Source organism: Chiloscyllium plagiosum, chromosome 12, assembly GCF_004010195.1.
Source record: "Chiloscyllium plagiosum isolate BGI_BamShark_2017 chromosome 12, ASM401019v2, whole genome shotgun sequence".
In the NCBI taxonomy this organism is placed as follows: domain Eukaryota; kingdom Metazoa; phylum Chordata; class Chondrichthyes; order Orectolobiformes; family Hemiscylliidae; genus Chiloscyllium; species Chiloscyllium plagiosum.
Genome location: NC_057721.1, coordinates 46,936,886 through 46,949,023, shown reverse-complemented (window position 1 = coordinate 46,949,023; position 12,138 = coordinate 46,936,886). Strand labels below are relative to the sequence as shown.

Sequence of the window (12,138 nt, the reverse complement as noted above, 5' to 3'; positions counted from 1 at the left end):
ATATCAAAGTTGAAACTTTATTGCTGGAACAGCACAGCAGGTCAGGCAGCATCCAGGGAACAGGAGATTCGACGTTTCGGGCACAGGCCCTTCTTCAGGAATGAGCAGAGAGTGTTCAGCAGGAGAAGATAAAAGGTAGGGAGGAGGGAGTTGGAGGAGGGGCGTTGGAAATGTGATAGGTGGAAAGAGGTCAAGGTGAGGGTGATAGGTCGGAGTAGGGTGGAGGCGGGGAGGTCAAGAAGAAGACTGCAGGTCAGGAGGGCGGTGCCGGGCTGGAGGGATCCGGCTGAGACAATGTGGGGGGAGGGGGGATGAAGAAACTGGTGAAGTCCATGTTCATCCCCTGTGGTTGGAGGGTTCCCAGTCGGAAGATAAGACGCTCCTCCTCCGACCGTCGGGTTGTTGTGGTTTGGCGGTGGATGAGTCCAATGACCTGCATATCCTCGGTGGAGTGGGAGGGGGAGTTGAAATGCTGTGCCACAGGTTGGTTGGGTTGGTTCGTCCGGGTGGCCTCTGGGATATGCAGGTCATTGGACTCATCCACCGCCAAACCACAACAACCCGACGGTCGGAGGAGGAGCGTCTTATCTTCCGACTGGGAACCCTCCAACCGCAGGGGATGAACTTGGACTTCACCAGTTTCTTCATCCCCCTCCCCCCCCCTTGTCTCAGCCGAATCCCTCCCGCCTGGCACCGCCTTCCTGACCTGCAGTCTTCTTGTTGACCTCTCCGCCTCCATCCTACTCCGACCTATCACCCTCACCTTGACCTCTTTCCACCTATCACATTTCCAACTCCCCTCCTCCAAGTCCCTCCTCCCTACCTTTTATCTTCTCCTGCTGAACACTCTCTGCTCATTCCTGAAGAAGGGCCTGTGCCCGAAACGTCGAATCTCCTGTTCCCTGGATGCTGCCTGACCTGCTGTGCTGTTCCAGCAATAAAGTTCCAACTTTGATCTCCAGCATCTGCAGACCTCACTTTCTCCTCCAATAAGATCCAGACAATGTCTAGGCTCGAGCTGACAAGTGGCAAGTAAAATTCACGCCACATAAATACCAGGCAATGACCATCTCCAATAAGATGCAATCCAATAAGACTACTCCTTGACATTCAATGGTAGTGCCATCACTGAATTCCCCACTGTCAACATCCTGGAGGTTATCATTGACCAGAAACTTAATTGAACTTACCACACAACCACAAGTGACTACAAGAACAGGTCAGAGGCTAGGAATAATGCAAGGAGCAACTCACCTCCTAACAGCCCAAAGCCTGCCCACCATCTGCAAGGCACAAGTGAGGAATGTGATGGAATGCTTCCCACTTTCCTGAATGGTGCAACTTCAATAGCACTCAATGCTTGACTCCATCCAGGATAAAGCAGACTGCTTGATTGGCATTACATCCACAAGCATCCATTCCCTTCACCACCAACGCTCAGCAGCAGCAGGAGCAATGTGTACAATTTACAAGATGCCCCGCAGAAATTCACCAAAGATCCTCAGACAACACCTTCCAAACCAATAGCCACTTCCATCTAGAAGGACAAGGGCAGCAAACATCATGGAAGTACCATCACCTGCAAGTTCCCCTCCCAGCCACTCACCATCCCGATTTAGGATATATTATCATTCCTTCACTGTCGCTGGGTCAACATCCTGGAATTCTCTCTCTAAGGGCATTATGGCTCTTCCTACAGCACATGAATTGCGTTGATTCAAGAAGACAGCTCACCATCACTTTCTCAAAGGCAGCTTGGGTCAGGCAACAATTGCTGGCCAATCAGCACTGTCCATGTCCAAGAGAATAAAAACAAAGGACTTGGAGATGGAGTTGGCATTCCATTGACTCCTAAAGAAGGGCATTGTTCTGACACATTAGACGAAGAGTGATATCAGAATCAAGCGTTCAGGTGTGGTCATCAGCAGCCATTACCCTTGCTCAATGTGTGGATGTTCAATCATGCAAGATGACAGCAAACTGAGGGAGCCCCTCTCCACAACTGACAGTCTGTCCACACTGGTTAACTATTTGGACTAAGCTGACTGTCTGATCTCAACTGGAACTGACATAATTGCAGCCCAGGCAGGAATAGGCCCTGAAATGGTCAGTCATTGTTCACCTAAGGGCCTAAGTTGACAGTGGAATAGGAATGTAGAACTTCAGCCTTCCCAACTGGAACTATCATTGCAGAGGTAGGAAGATGATGAGATTCTGGCTGAACCAACCTCTATAATTAAGTTCCCTTCCCTCCTCTGGACTTTAACATTCTGCCCAATGTCATGAACAAATAAAAGGAGAGGCAATTTTATGATTCTTCTGTAAAAAAAAGTCCCAAAATACCAACTTACAATAATAATCTAATGAATTAATTCAAGATTCTTACTTGGAGCAGAATGACATGAAGGTGTCATTGTCTGTGGCTGTTGAACATTGAGTCTCATTGGATAAGTTGCTTTTGCCTCTGTTTCACAAGTAGAGGTTTGATTAAGGAGCCTGTTACAAGTATCTGATGAGCAAACAGAAGCAGAAATTTTATTTTCAAAGATTCCTGCTGCAATGAAAATATTATACAAAACATATAAAATTGCACACTTAGCTAATTGACATTTGTAAACTGAAATCAGAATATCTCAGGCAGATATATTGATGGGTGTCTCAGGTAACTCATTAGAGAACAAGATTTGTAGATCAGATCATCATGACACATTTGGAGGCCATCAGGTAAAATTTGCAACAATATCGGTCAAGGTGTTTAGTGGCTAAATTCAGCAAAGGTAGGTGTCAGGATTGGGAGGTTAGAGACTGTTACAGAAAATGAATATAAATCTGAATGGGCATAGTGAGCTCCCACCACTGGCCTATAATAATCATGATATGCTGTTTGAAATATTGTGGCACTGGATTTTCTGTGAACAATATCACAAAAAGTTTGTACATATTTTCTTCTTTTCTTTCCCTTAGTTTCTTGGCACATTTAGTGCATGCTAAATTCCATAATAACCATGGTAGATTTCCATTTTCCACCGACGTAACATATTATTTGGAAAGTCAAAATAGAGTAAAGAAAACAGTGAAGTCTTTGTTGAAGAAATAACTGGGATTGGTGTGAACACAACTTAGCAGCAGTTTTGAGTTTTCTGGTCAATTCATAAATGAATTAAAAAATAATTTACCTGGAGGGGAGTGCTGACACTGAGAGATTACTGCCTGTTGGATTGCATTGTTTGAACTTTGGAGGTTGCATGTATCTGTTTCTGTTCCGTGAAATGGCATTGGATATATTGGTCTATTGCTAACATCTGAAAGAAATAAATTAAAAATGATGCTTGTGTATGAAGAGTGTCTGTTATCCTAGATGCCTATTCATTTAAAAAATATTCTTTTAAGGAACTTTTATTTTGCTGTTCTTCTATTCAGGCTATTCATCCTTGCATCCAGATGATACTGATAGGCTTGTGAGATTCACGTACGTCCCCAGTTTCATTGTTACATTGCTTTACCCTCTTTCTCCTTAATTTTTCATCAGGAGCACTCCCTATCCATTGGCTTCCATCATTTGTGCCCTTTGATTGCTTTATCAATTATTTATCTGTTTTATCTAAATGTGACCATTATTCTCCAGATTTTCATTTCTCAGGTATTGTTTGTGCATTTCTTTAACACAGAATGGGTGGGTTTCCTCCGGGTGCTCTGGTTTCCTCCCACAGTCCAAAGATGTGCAGGTTAGGTGAATTGGCCATACTAAATTGCCCGTAGTGTTAGGTAAGGGGTAAATGTAGGGGTATGGGTGGGTTTCGCTTCGGCGGGTCGGTGTGGACTTGTTGGGCCGAAGGGACTGTTTCCACACTGTAATCTAATCTAATCTAATCTAAAGAATCTTCCCTGTAATTCCTCTAACCTTCCTAAATGCACCTTGCCACCAAAGTTTTGCACTATTTTGGAGGCTTAGGAAATTAAATGTCCCTCAGCAACCAACATTTCCATGATATATTTATCTGAATTCTGATTTGAATAATTTCGAAGACAGGAAGTTTATTCTCTATTGTATCTGATGTGTTGCTGGTCTTCAACCTCTGACAATGGTTTGCCTGGATTACTATTGTTAATTTTGGTTGTTTGATCATGAGAGCTTTCTTATATGCATCCTAATTATTGCACCAGAAGTGATCTACTTCCACAAAATTATTTCTGAGTTCTCAGGCACGGACCGGAAATGTTAATTCTGATTCCTCTGCACAAATGCTGCCAGACCTGCTGAGCTTTTCCAGCAGTTTCTGCTTTTGTTTCCGATTTATTTAGCATCTGCAGTTCTTTTATTTTTTATCCACTAATTTATATTCATACATTAATTATTCATACTTTCGCTACTTTGGACTTAAAATCAATTTTATTTTTCCCCTGTATTTATGGTAAAAGCAAATTGCTTTGCTACCAAAAATATAGAAGTATGTTCGCAACATCACAGAACTAATTGTTCAAAAACAAAGTTGCCAAACATGTTAATTTCCAGATTGAAGAAAAGGTGTTGGATTTTGCTTTGAAAATACTGGTGAGGCAAAAAGATTCACCAAAACATTAGGGAATATATCAAACAGCAACCTATGAACATACAAACATGCACTGTTAAATGTGATGGTCCACAAATTATAGTCCATTTTACTCTGCCCTCTGTTCAGATGAGTTATTCAAGTAACACCTTGGGGGACTATTATTGAAATACACATAAATGTATGAAGTTATAGCCCTTATTATGTCCTGCTAACATAAAAAAAAGTAAATGCGAGAGCATTTTTTTTGTGGTTTTTCACGGTGTGGTAAAACTTATTTCTTGCCAAAGGACCTCTCTGACACTGAAAACCTAATGCTACTAGGGTGATAGCTCAAGTTTTTAAAATTCAATTCGTCTTGAATTCATTTAACTAAGAAAACCATTTAATTTGACTTTTTCCTATGTGGCTTTGTTTTCTGTTTCTGGCAAGTTCCATTTTTCTTTCTTTTTATTTTATTTTCTGTACATAATTTATATCTGGCTTATTCTTTGGGATTTCCACTTCCTGGGTTAGATTCTGTGAGGCTATAGTTGATGAATGATTAGATTCCCGACAGTGTGGAAACAGGCCCTTTGCCCCAATGAGTCCACATCAGCCCTCCGAAGAGTAACCCATCCAGATTCATTTCCCTCTGATTAATGCACCTAACACTATGGGCAATTTAGCATGGCCAATTCACTTGACCTGCACATCTTTGGACTGTGGGAGGAAACCGGAGCACCCGAAGGAAACACGCAGACACAGGGAGAATGTGCAAACTCCACACAGACAGTTGCATAAGGCTGGAATTGAACCCAGGTTCTTGGCACTGTGAGACAGCAGTACTAACCACTGAGCCACCGTGCCGCCCCAGGGGAGTCAACGTTTCAGGTCGGAACCTTCCATCGGTCCCGACCTGAAACATTGACTCCCCTGTACCTCTGATGCTGCTTGACCTGCTGTGTTTTTTCCAGCTCCACACTTTATCGACTCTTGACTTTCCAGCATCTGCAGTCCTCGCCATCTCCAAGAAGTTGACTAAATGTAACATCAAGGAGTCTCAGCAAACTTGAAATCAATGGGAATTGGTAGAAAACTCTCCATTGTTTGAAGTCATGCCTAGCACAAAGTTTGGCGGTTGTGGTTGTTGAACTTCACCAACACATTCTACCCTGACTTTAAATTCACCTGGACCATCTCTGACCATCTCCCTCCCCTTCCTGGACCACTCCATCTCCATTAATGACGACTGACTTGACACTGACATTTTTTACAAACTCACCGACTCCCACAACTACCTGGATTATACCTCTTCCCACCCTTCCTCCTGCAAAAATGCTATCCTGTATTCCCAAGTCCTCCGCTTCTGCCGCATCTGCTCCCACAGAACACAGAATTGTCTTCTTTAGAGACCACAATTTCCCTTCCCACGTGGTTAAAGATGTCCTCCAACGCATCTCATCCACATCCTGCCCCTCCGCCCTCAAACCCCACCCCTCCAACCATAACAAGAACAGAACGCCCCTGGTGCTCATCTTCCACCCTACCAACCTTTGCATAAACCAAATCATCCGACGACATTTCCGCCACCGCCAAACGGACCCCACCACCAGGGATATATTTCCCTCCCTACCCCTCTCCGCCTTCCGCAAAGACCGTTCCCTCCGTGACTACCTGGTCAGGTCCACACCCCCCAACAACCCACCCTCCTTTCCGAGCACCCTCCCCTGCCACCGTAGAAATTGCAAAACCTGCGCCCACACCACCTCCCTCACCTCCATCCACGGCCCCAAAGGAGCCGTCCATATCCATCAAAGTTTCACCTGCACATCCACCAATATCATTGCTCCCAATGTGGTCTCCTCTACATTGGAGAGACTGGACGCCTTTTTGCAGAGCGGTTTAGGGAACATCTCCGGGACACCTGCACCAATCAACCACACCGCCCGTGGCCCAACATTTCATCTACCCCTCCTACACTGCCGTGGACATGCAGGTCCTGGGCCTCTTCCACTGCCGTTCCCTCACCACCCGACGCCTGGAGGAAGAACGCCTCATCTTCCGCCTCAGAACACTTCAACCACACGGTATAAATGTGGATTTCACCAGTTTCCTCATTTCCCCTTCCCCCACCTCACCCCAGCTCCAGCCTTCCAGCTCAGCACCACCCTCATGCTCTCTGACCTAACACCTCCATCCCCACACACATTCACCTATGGTACTCTATGCTACTTTCTCCTATCACCTCCACCCCCCTCTCATTTATCTCTCCACCCTGCAGGCTCCCTGCCTCTATTCCTGATGAAGGGCTTTTGCCTGAAACGTCGATTTTCCTGTTCCTCGGTTGCTGCCTGACCTGCTGTGCTTTTCCAGCACCATTCTAATCTGGACAGTTGTTGATGGATAGCTATCTAAGACCTACTGCATTGCTGCAAAGGATGTTTGGGGTAGATGTGTTCAATCAATCTGTTTTGAAATGCTATTACACACCTCTGTAACAGGTGGATTTGAACCCGGACCTCTTGGTTCAGAGGTAGGGATACTTCCACCATGCCACAAAAGCCGTAAGAGATTTTTAGAGTAGATATTTTATAATCAACCTGATCAGACATGTTAAGGCTCACCTCTGAACCCAGGTCTCCTGATCCTGAGGTAGAGACACTAACGCCGCAATATTGGTAGTATTCTAGGCCGAAGCACCTTCAGCAGCTTCATAATTTACCATCCCTCCATCATTAGCTGAAGAGTGGAGTGTTTGCTGAACTCTGTAGTGGGCACTACCAAGACTGATGTAAGCAGACCACAAAGAGGCCCAATGGGTTGCTGGACCAGGTAAATTGGGGGCATTTGCCAAGGGCATTTTTATCTTAAAGAGGGATGATGTAGGGGCTGTGTTTAATGGATATGTGGATAGGAAGGCAGGGTGGTTTTATCTTCTGATGGGGTGACCCTGATGGGAGAAGGGTGCCTTTCAAAGGTAGCACCATTTTCCTTCTTGGCATTTTAAAAATGATAGAGGGAACAAAAAAATGGGTGTCCACCCCTCACATGCCAAGCATGTCATGGTATAAGGAGGGTATTAGTGCATTTAATTGACCTTCATGATTTATTTATATTTGGTGGGTGAGCATATTATGGTCTCCATTTTATAGCGATGTGCTCAAGAGTGCATGTGGTAAGGTGCTGGGCTGGGGCTTGCTCTGTTTTACATGCCCGTATGCTGAAAGGTTGCATTTTTTGTGAATGTCCTCACCACATGGCACAGAGATAGCAATTGTGCATAGCTTGGCAGTGGAAGGCAGCTGCCTGGACCAAAGATGGCATTGTTCATGTAATGTCAGTGGATAGGGATGAGTCAAATTCCTTACTGTTGATTGACTGAAATAGTGGAAATTTCCCCTCCTGCTAAGAAGTTCACTAAAATCATTTCAATACGAAATTTAGAATTTTGAAAGAAAGCACCTCACCCAGACCCCTCCTCCTACCCTATCCCTTAAACCCTGAATTTCCAACTGCTAACCCAACGGGCCTGCACATCCTTGAACACTATGGGCAAATTAGCTAACCTGCACATATTTGAACTGTGAGAGCAAACCAGAGCAACCAGAAGAAACCCACGCAGACATGGGGAGAATGTGCAAACTCCACACAGACAATTGCCTGAGGGTGGAATCAAATCTGGGTTCCTGGTGCTGTGAGGCAGCAGTGCTAGCCACTGACCCACCATGACACCTTGTCACTGACCCTGTCTGCTGGTAACAATTACTCATTTGCTGAACACACCAAGCAGAAGCATGTAATGTCCACTGTATTGTTTTTCACATCAGCACAGAATGCAGAGGTAATATTTAAGCAATTAGGAGAGTTGGGTAAGAAAGAGAACCAAAACTAATTGAGATAAATATGTTTAATCAACTCAATAAAAGTTGCTGGACAAATGATATGTCACAGCTGCAATACGTGGTGGCTCTAGATACAATGGCAAACCACGACAACCACATCTGTGGTAAGCGTCGGTAGCTTGAGAAGGCCAAACTGCAGATATTACATGCATCAGAGAGATTTTTGTAGGCTGCCAAACCATACTGATAATGTAAATTCTGGATTAGTGGTGCTGGAAGAGCACAGCAGTTCAGGCACCATCCAAGGAGAAGCGAAATCGATGTTTCGGGCAGAAGTTCTTCATCAGGATTATTTGCTGCTCCTTGGATGCTGCCTGAACTGCTGTGCACTTCCAGCACCACTAATCCAAAATCTGGTTTCCAGCATCTGCAGTCATTGTTATTACCACCTTGATAATGTAAATGCCAGTATAAATCAGGAAACTGCAGCTGTGTGCATTGACGAGAGAGCACAGTCATCATAGGGAACTTCAATTAACATGTAGGCTGTGTAAGTTTAATTTATACTAATGTTATAGAGGATATATTTTTCAAATGTATGCACAATGGTTTTCTAGAACACTACTTATCGGACCCAACTAGGAACAGGTATTCCAAATCAGTATTGTGGAATGAGAATAAGCTTGTTGTAAAGGAACAATTAAGAAAGCATGATTACATTATGATTTGGAGGTGCCGGTGTTGGACTGGAGTGTACAAAGTTAAAAATCAAACACAAGGTTATAGTACAACTGGTTTATTTGGAAATACTAGCTTTCCGAACACTGCTCCTTTATCAGGTGGTTGTGTAGTATAAGGTTATAGGACACAGAATTTATAGCAAAAGTTTACAGTGTGATGTAACTGAAATTATATATTGAAAAAGACCTGGATTGTTTGTTAAGTCTCTCATCTTTTAGAAGGGACATGTTGGTTTCAGTTCTTTGATAGGTAAATTCCAGGACTTTCTCAAAGTTACATTCTCAAGTGAACTTTAACAATAGGTGCCATGTTGGCCCAGATAATGCATTGAAGGTGTGAGGTGCCCTGTGTGAGGCTGTCTGTGCCCCAATGTTCAGACTGATTCTAATCTAAGATAGGGATTTACAGAATCTTACATGGATTCATGCAAATTAAAGTGTAATTCCGCAAGTACAATTCACCTCACAAACTTGTGTGTGTGAGCGCGCGCGGAGGAGTTAGGAGTGTCTGTGGGAGAGTGTGTGTATGTGTGTGACTGTGAGTAAAGGTGGTATAAGTCTGTGAGAAGGTGTGTGAGTGTGGGGGGTGCATGTGTGAGCATATGAGAGAGAGTCTGCGTGAGTATATGCGTCTGCAGGAGTATGTGTGTGTGTGCTTGTACATGTGTCTGTATGTGTGTATGTGTGAAGTAGTGCAGTGGGGTCACCTGTAGTGTGAGGTGAACCTAAGGTTCCAGTTGATGCCATCCACATGGGTCCTGAGCTTGGCTATCAGCCCCTGCTCGGCCATTTACATTAAATTTGAAAGTGCTCTGGTCTTAAATCCAAAGAAAGGTAACATGGATGATTGAGAAACTATATTAAAAGGTTTTCAGATAAACAGGCAATGGCTAATATTTAAATAACTAAAAAACAGTATACAACAAAAAAAAATCCTTTAATGCATGAAAACCTATCAAACAAAATTTTCAAACTATGGCTCATGAAAGACATCAAGACCTGAATTAAATCAAAAAAGCTCATAAAGATACCAAAGAAATAGTAAGCCCAAGGATTGGGAAGATGTTAGAATCCTGCTCCAGAGAGTTCACTCTTTATATCTGTGATATAAACAGCAATAGAAAGAGAAAGGAAACTAGTGTATATTTGAGATAATTGCCCATTTATAACAAACTCCTCTGTGAATATTTATTGGTTTACATTTTTTTCATTCTCTTTTAATTTATTTAATTATTCAACATGATCCCGAATGTTTATTATCTTAAATGGTTACATTTATATTTTAAAACATGGTTCAGACATTATCAGCCTTTTAAAATGATTAAACTTGATGAGTTTTCAACCTGATTCTGATATCATTATCTGACTTAGTTAAATTTAACTTTGTAACATGATCTTGTTCATGTCTGCCTTCTTATATATTTTTTTCAAATTTCTATAACTTCTTAATATGATCCATTCATATTTATGTTTTTAAAAATTTTGAAAATAACCATGAGTATCAAAATTATGTACTTTTAAAAAAACCTTGTGAGCGTGCCTTTTGCCAATGTCACTTTGGATTTAGAGAGTTGGCTTCTACTCACACCACCATACGTCTTATCCTTTACACCTCCATTAAAGTAATATGCAATCTCAGAAAAGTTATGAGTAATAGCTTCAGATTAAGTCAATTGGATTTTGTAATGCATCGAGGTACAGGCTTGGTGGTGGTGGAGGTGGAGGGCTACAAAATTGCTGAGGATTGGTGGGATGGAATGTCTTTGGCTTCACATAGCCAATACCATTTCGCTAGCACTGACCCAGGTACCCCCAGACCCCAATTACCTGTTCAGGGCAGCATCCTCCCCAGGCACCCTTTTCTTCCAGGTGCAATGTCAGCAAAGGCCCTCTGATTGACTGGGAGCAGTTCTCTGGGTGGTTGTCCATTAAAGGCAGCACAGTCTTTCCAGCAAATGATTCATTGATTGATCAGTCTATAATGCTGTTGTGAATCTGGCTAACAATTTAGACAGAGTCGCCCTTGGCTTTCTGACCTGTCTACTTGGATATCACATAAAATTAAAATTCAGTCTACTCTTTGAGCATTGATTGAGGTTAACAGTGAGAACCACTTCTTTAGTACTGACTGCAAAATTAGGGCCAATATTTACCAAAGGCATATTTTCCCAGGTAAGTAAAGAAAAAAATTAAGACTGAACACATTATTGATGAAATGTGAAAGATGAGTCACTGTAGCCTTATGCAGTCTCATCAACAATATCGTAGATTTGCAAATAGATTATTGAACAAATTACCTTCTATGGCATATTGAGAAGGAGAAATTACATGCTGCGTTGAATTATCTGTTCTTTTGTCTGTGTCTGTCCTTGTGTGAACTGGCATTGGATATGTTGATTGGTTACTAATATCTGACAAAATAAGAAATGTTAGTTAACAATGCTTTTCTGAAGCAAGAGACTGTTAGCCTATATACTTCACCTGATGAAGGAGCAATGCACTGAAAACTTGTGATTTTAAATATATCTGTTGGACTATAACCGGGTGTCATGTGACTTCTGACTTTGTCCAACCCAGTCCAACACCGGCATCTCCACAGGAAGCCTATATACTTATCATACTTGCAGAGGTGAACAATTCCAGTCAAAAGTACATTTTCTCCTTTTTCTTTATACCTAAAGTAGGAATTTGGCAATGTAAACAAAAATTAGGATTCAAACTTGTATTGGCCTGATTGTTTTTGGTTTTTTTAAAACTCCTTGCCCCTCGATGTGAACTCAATTTGTGTGCAGAGTTAGAAGGCAAAATGCCATGATGCTCTAGACAATGACATGTGGTAAGCCTGCTCTAGTTATTTTATCTTTCTCCATTTGTTTTTCAGATGTTTGTGGAATAACTCATACTAAAATACTTGAAATTAGTCCTTTATCCATACATGTATTCACATAAATCAATGTAAAATGTTGAAAATTACCGGCACAACACCTGAAAGAGCAGAGCTGAAGAACTAAACTAAAAGACACT

The 12,138-nt window shown here is 42.5% G+C and overlaps 1 protein-coding gene across 1 annotated transcript in view; it reads right to left on the bottom strand.

The window, feature by feature from the left end:
• Positions 1-12,138, bottom strand: part of spag17 (sperm associated antigen 17) — a 227,811-nt gene that overhangs the window by 34,483 nt on the left and 181,190 nt on the right. The window contains exons 46-48 of the mRNA XM_043700962.1: positions 11,412-11,525; positions 3,177-3,302; positions 2,387-2,509 (exon numbers count right to left, since the gene is read on the bottom strand). Of these exons, the coding sequence (XP_043556897.1) occupies positions 2,387-2,509; positions 3,177-3,302; positions 11,412-11,525 (363 nt within the window). The remainder of the gene's footprint in view (positions 1-2,386; positions 2,510-3,176; positions 3,303-11,411; positions 11,526-12,138) is intronic.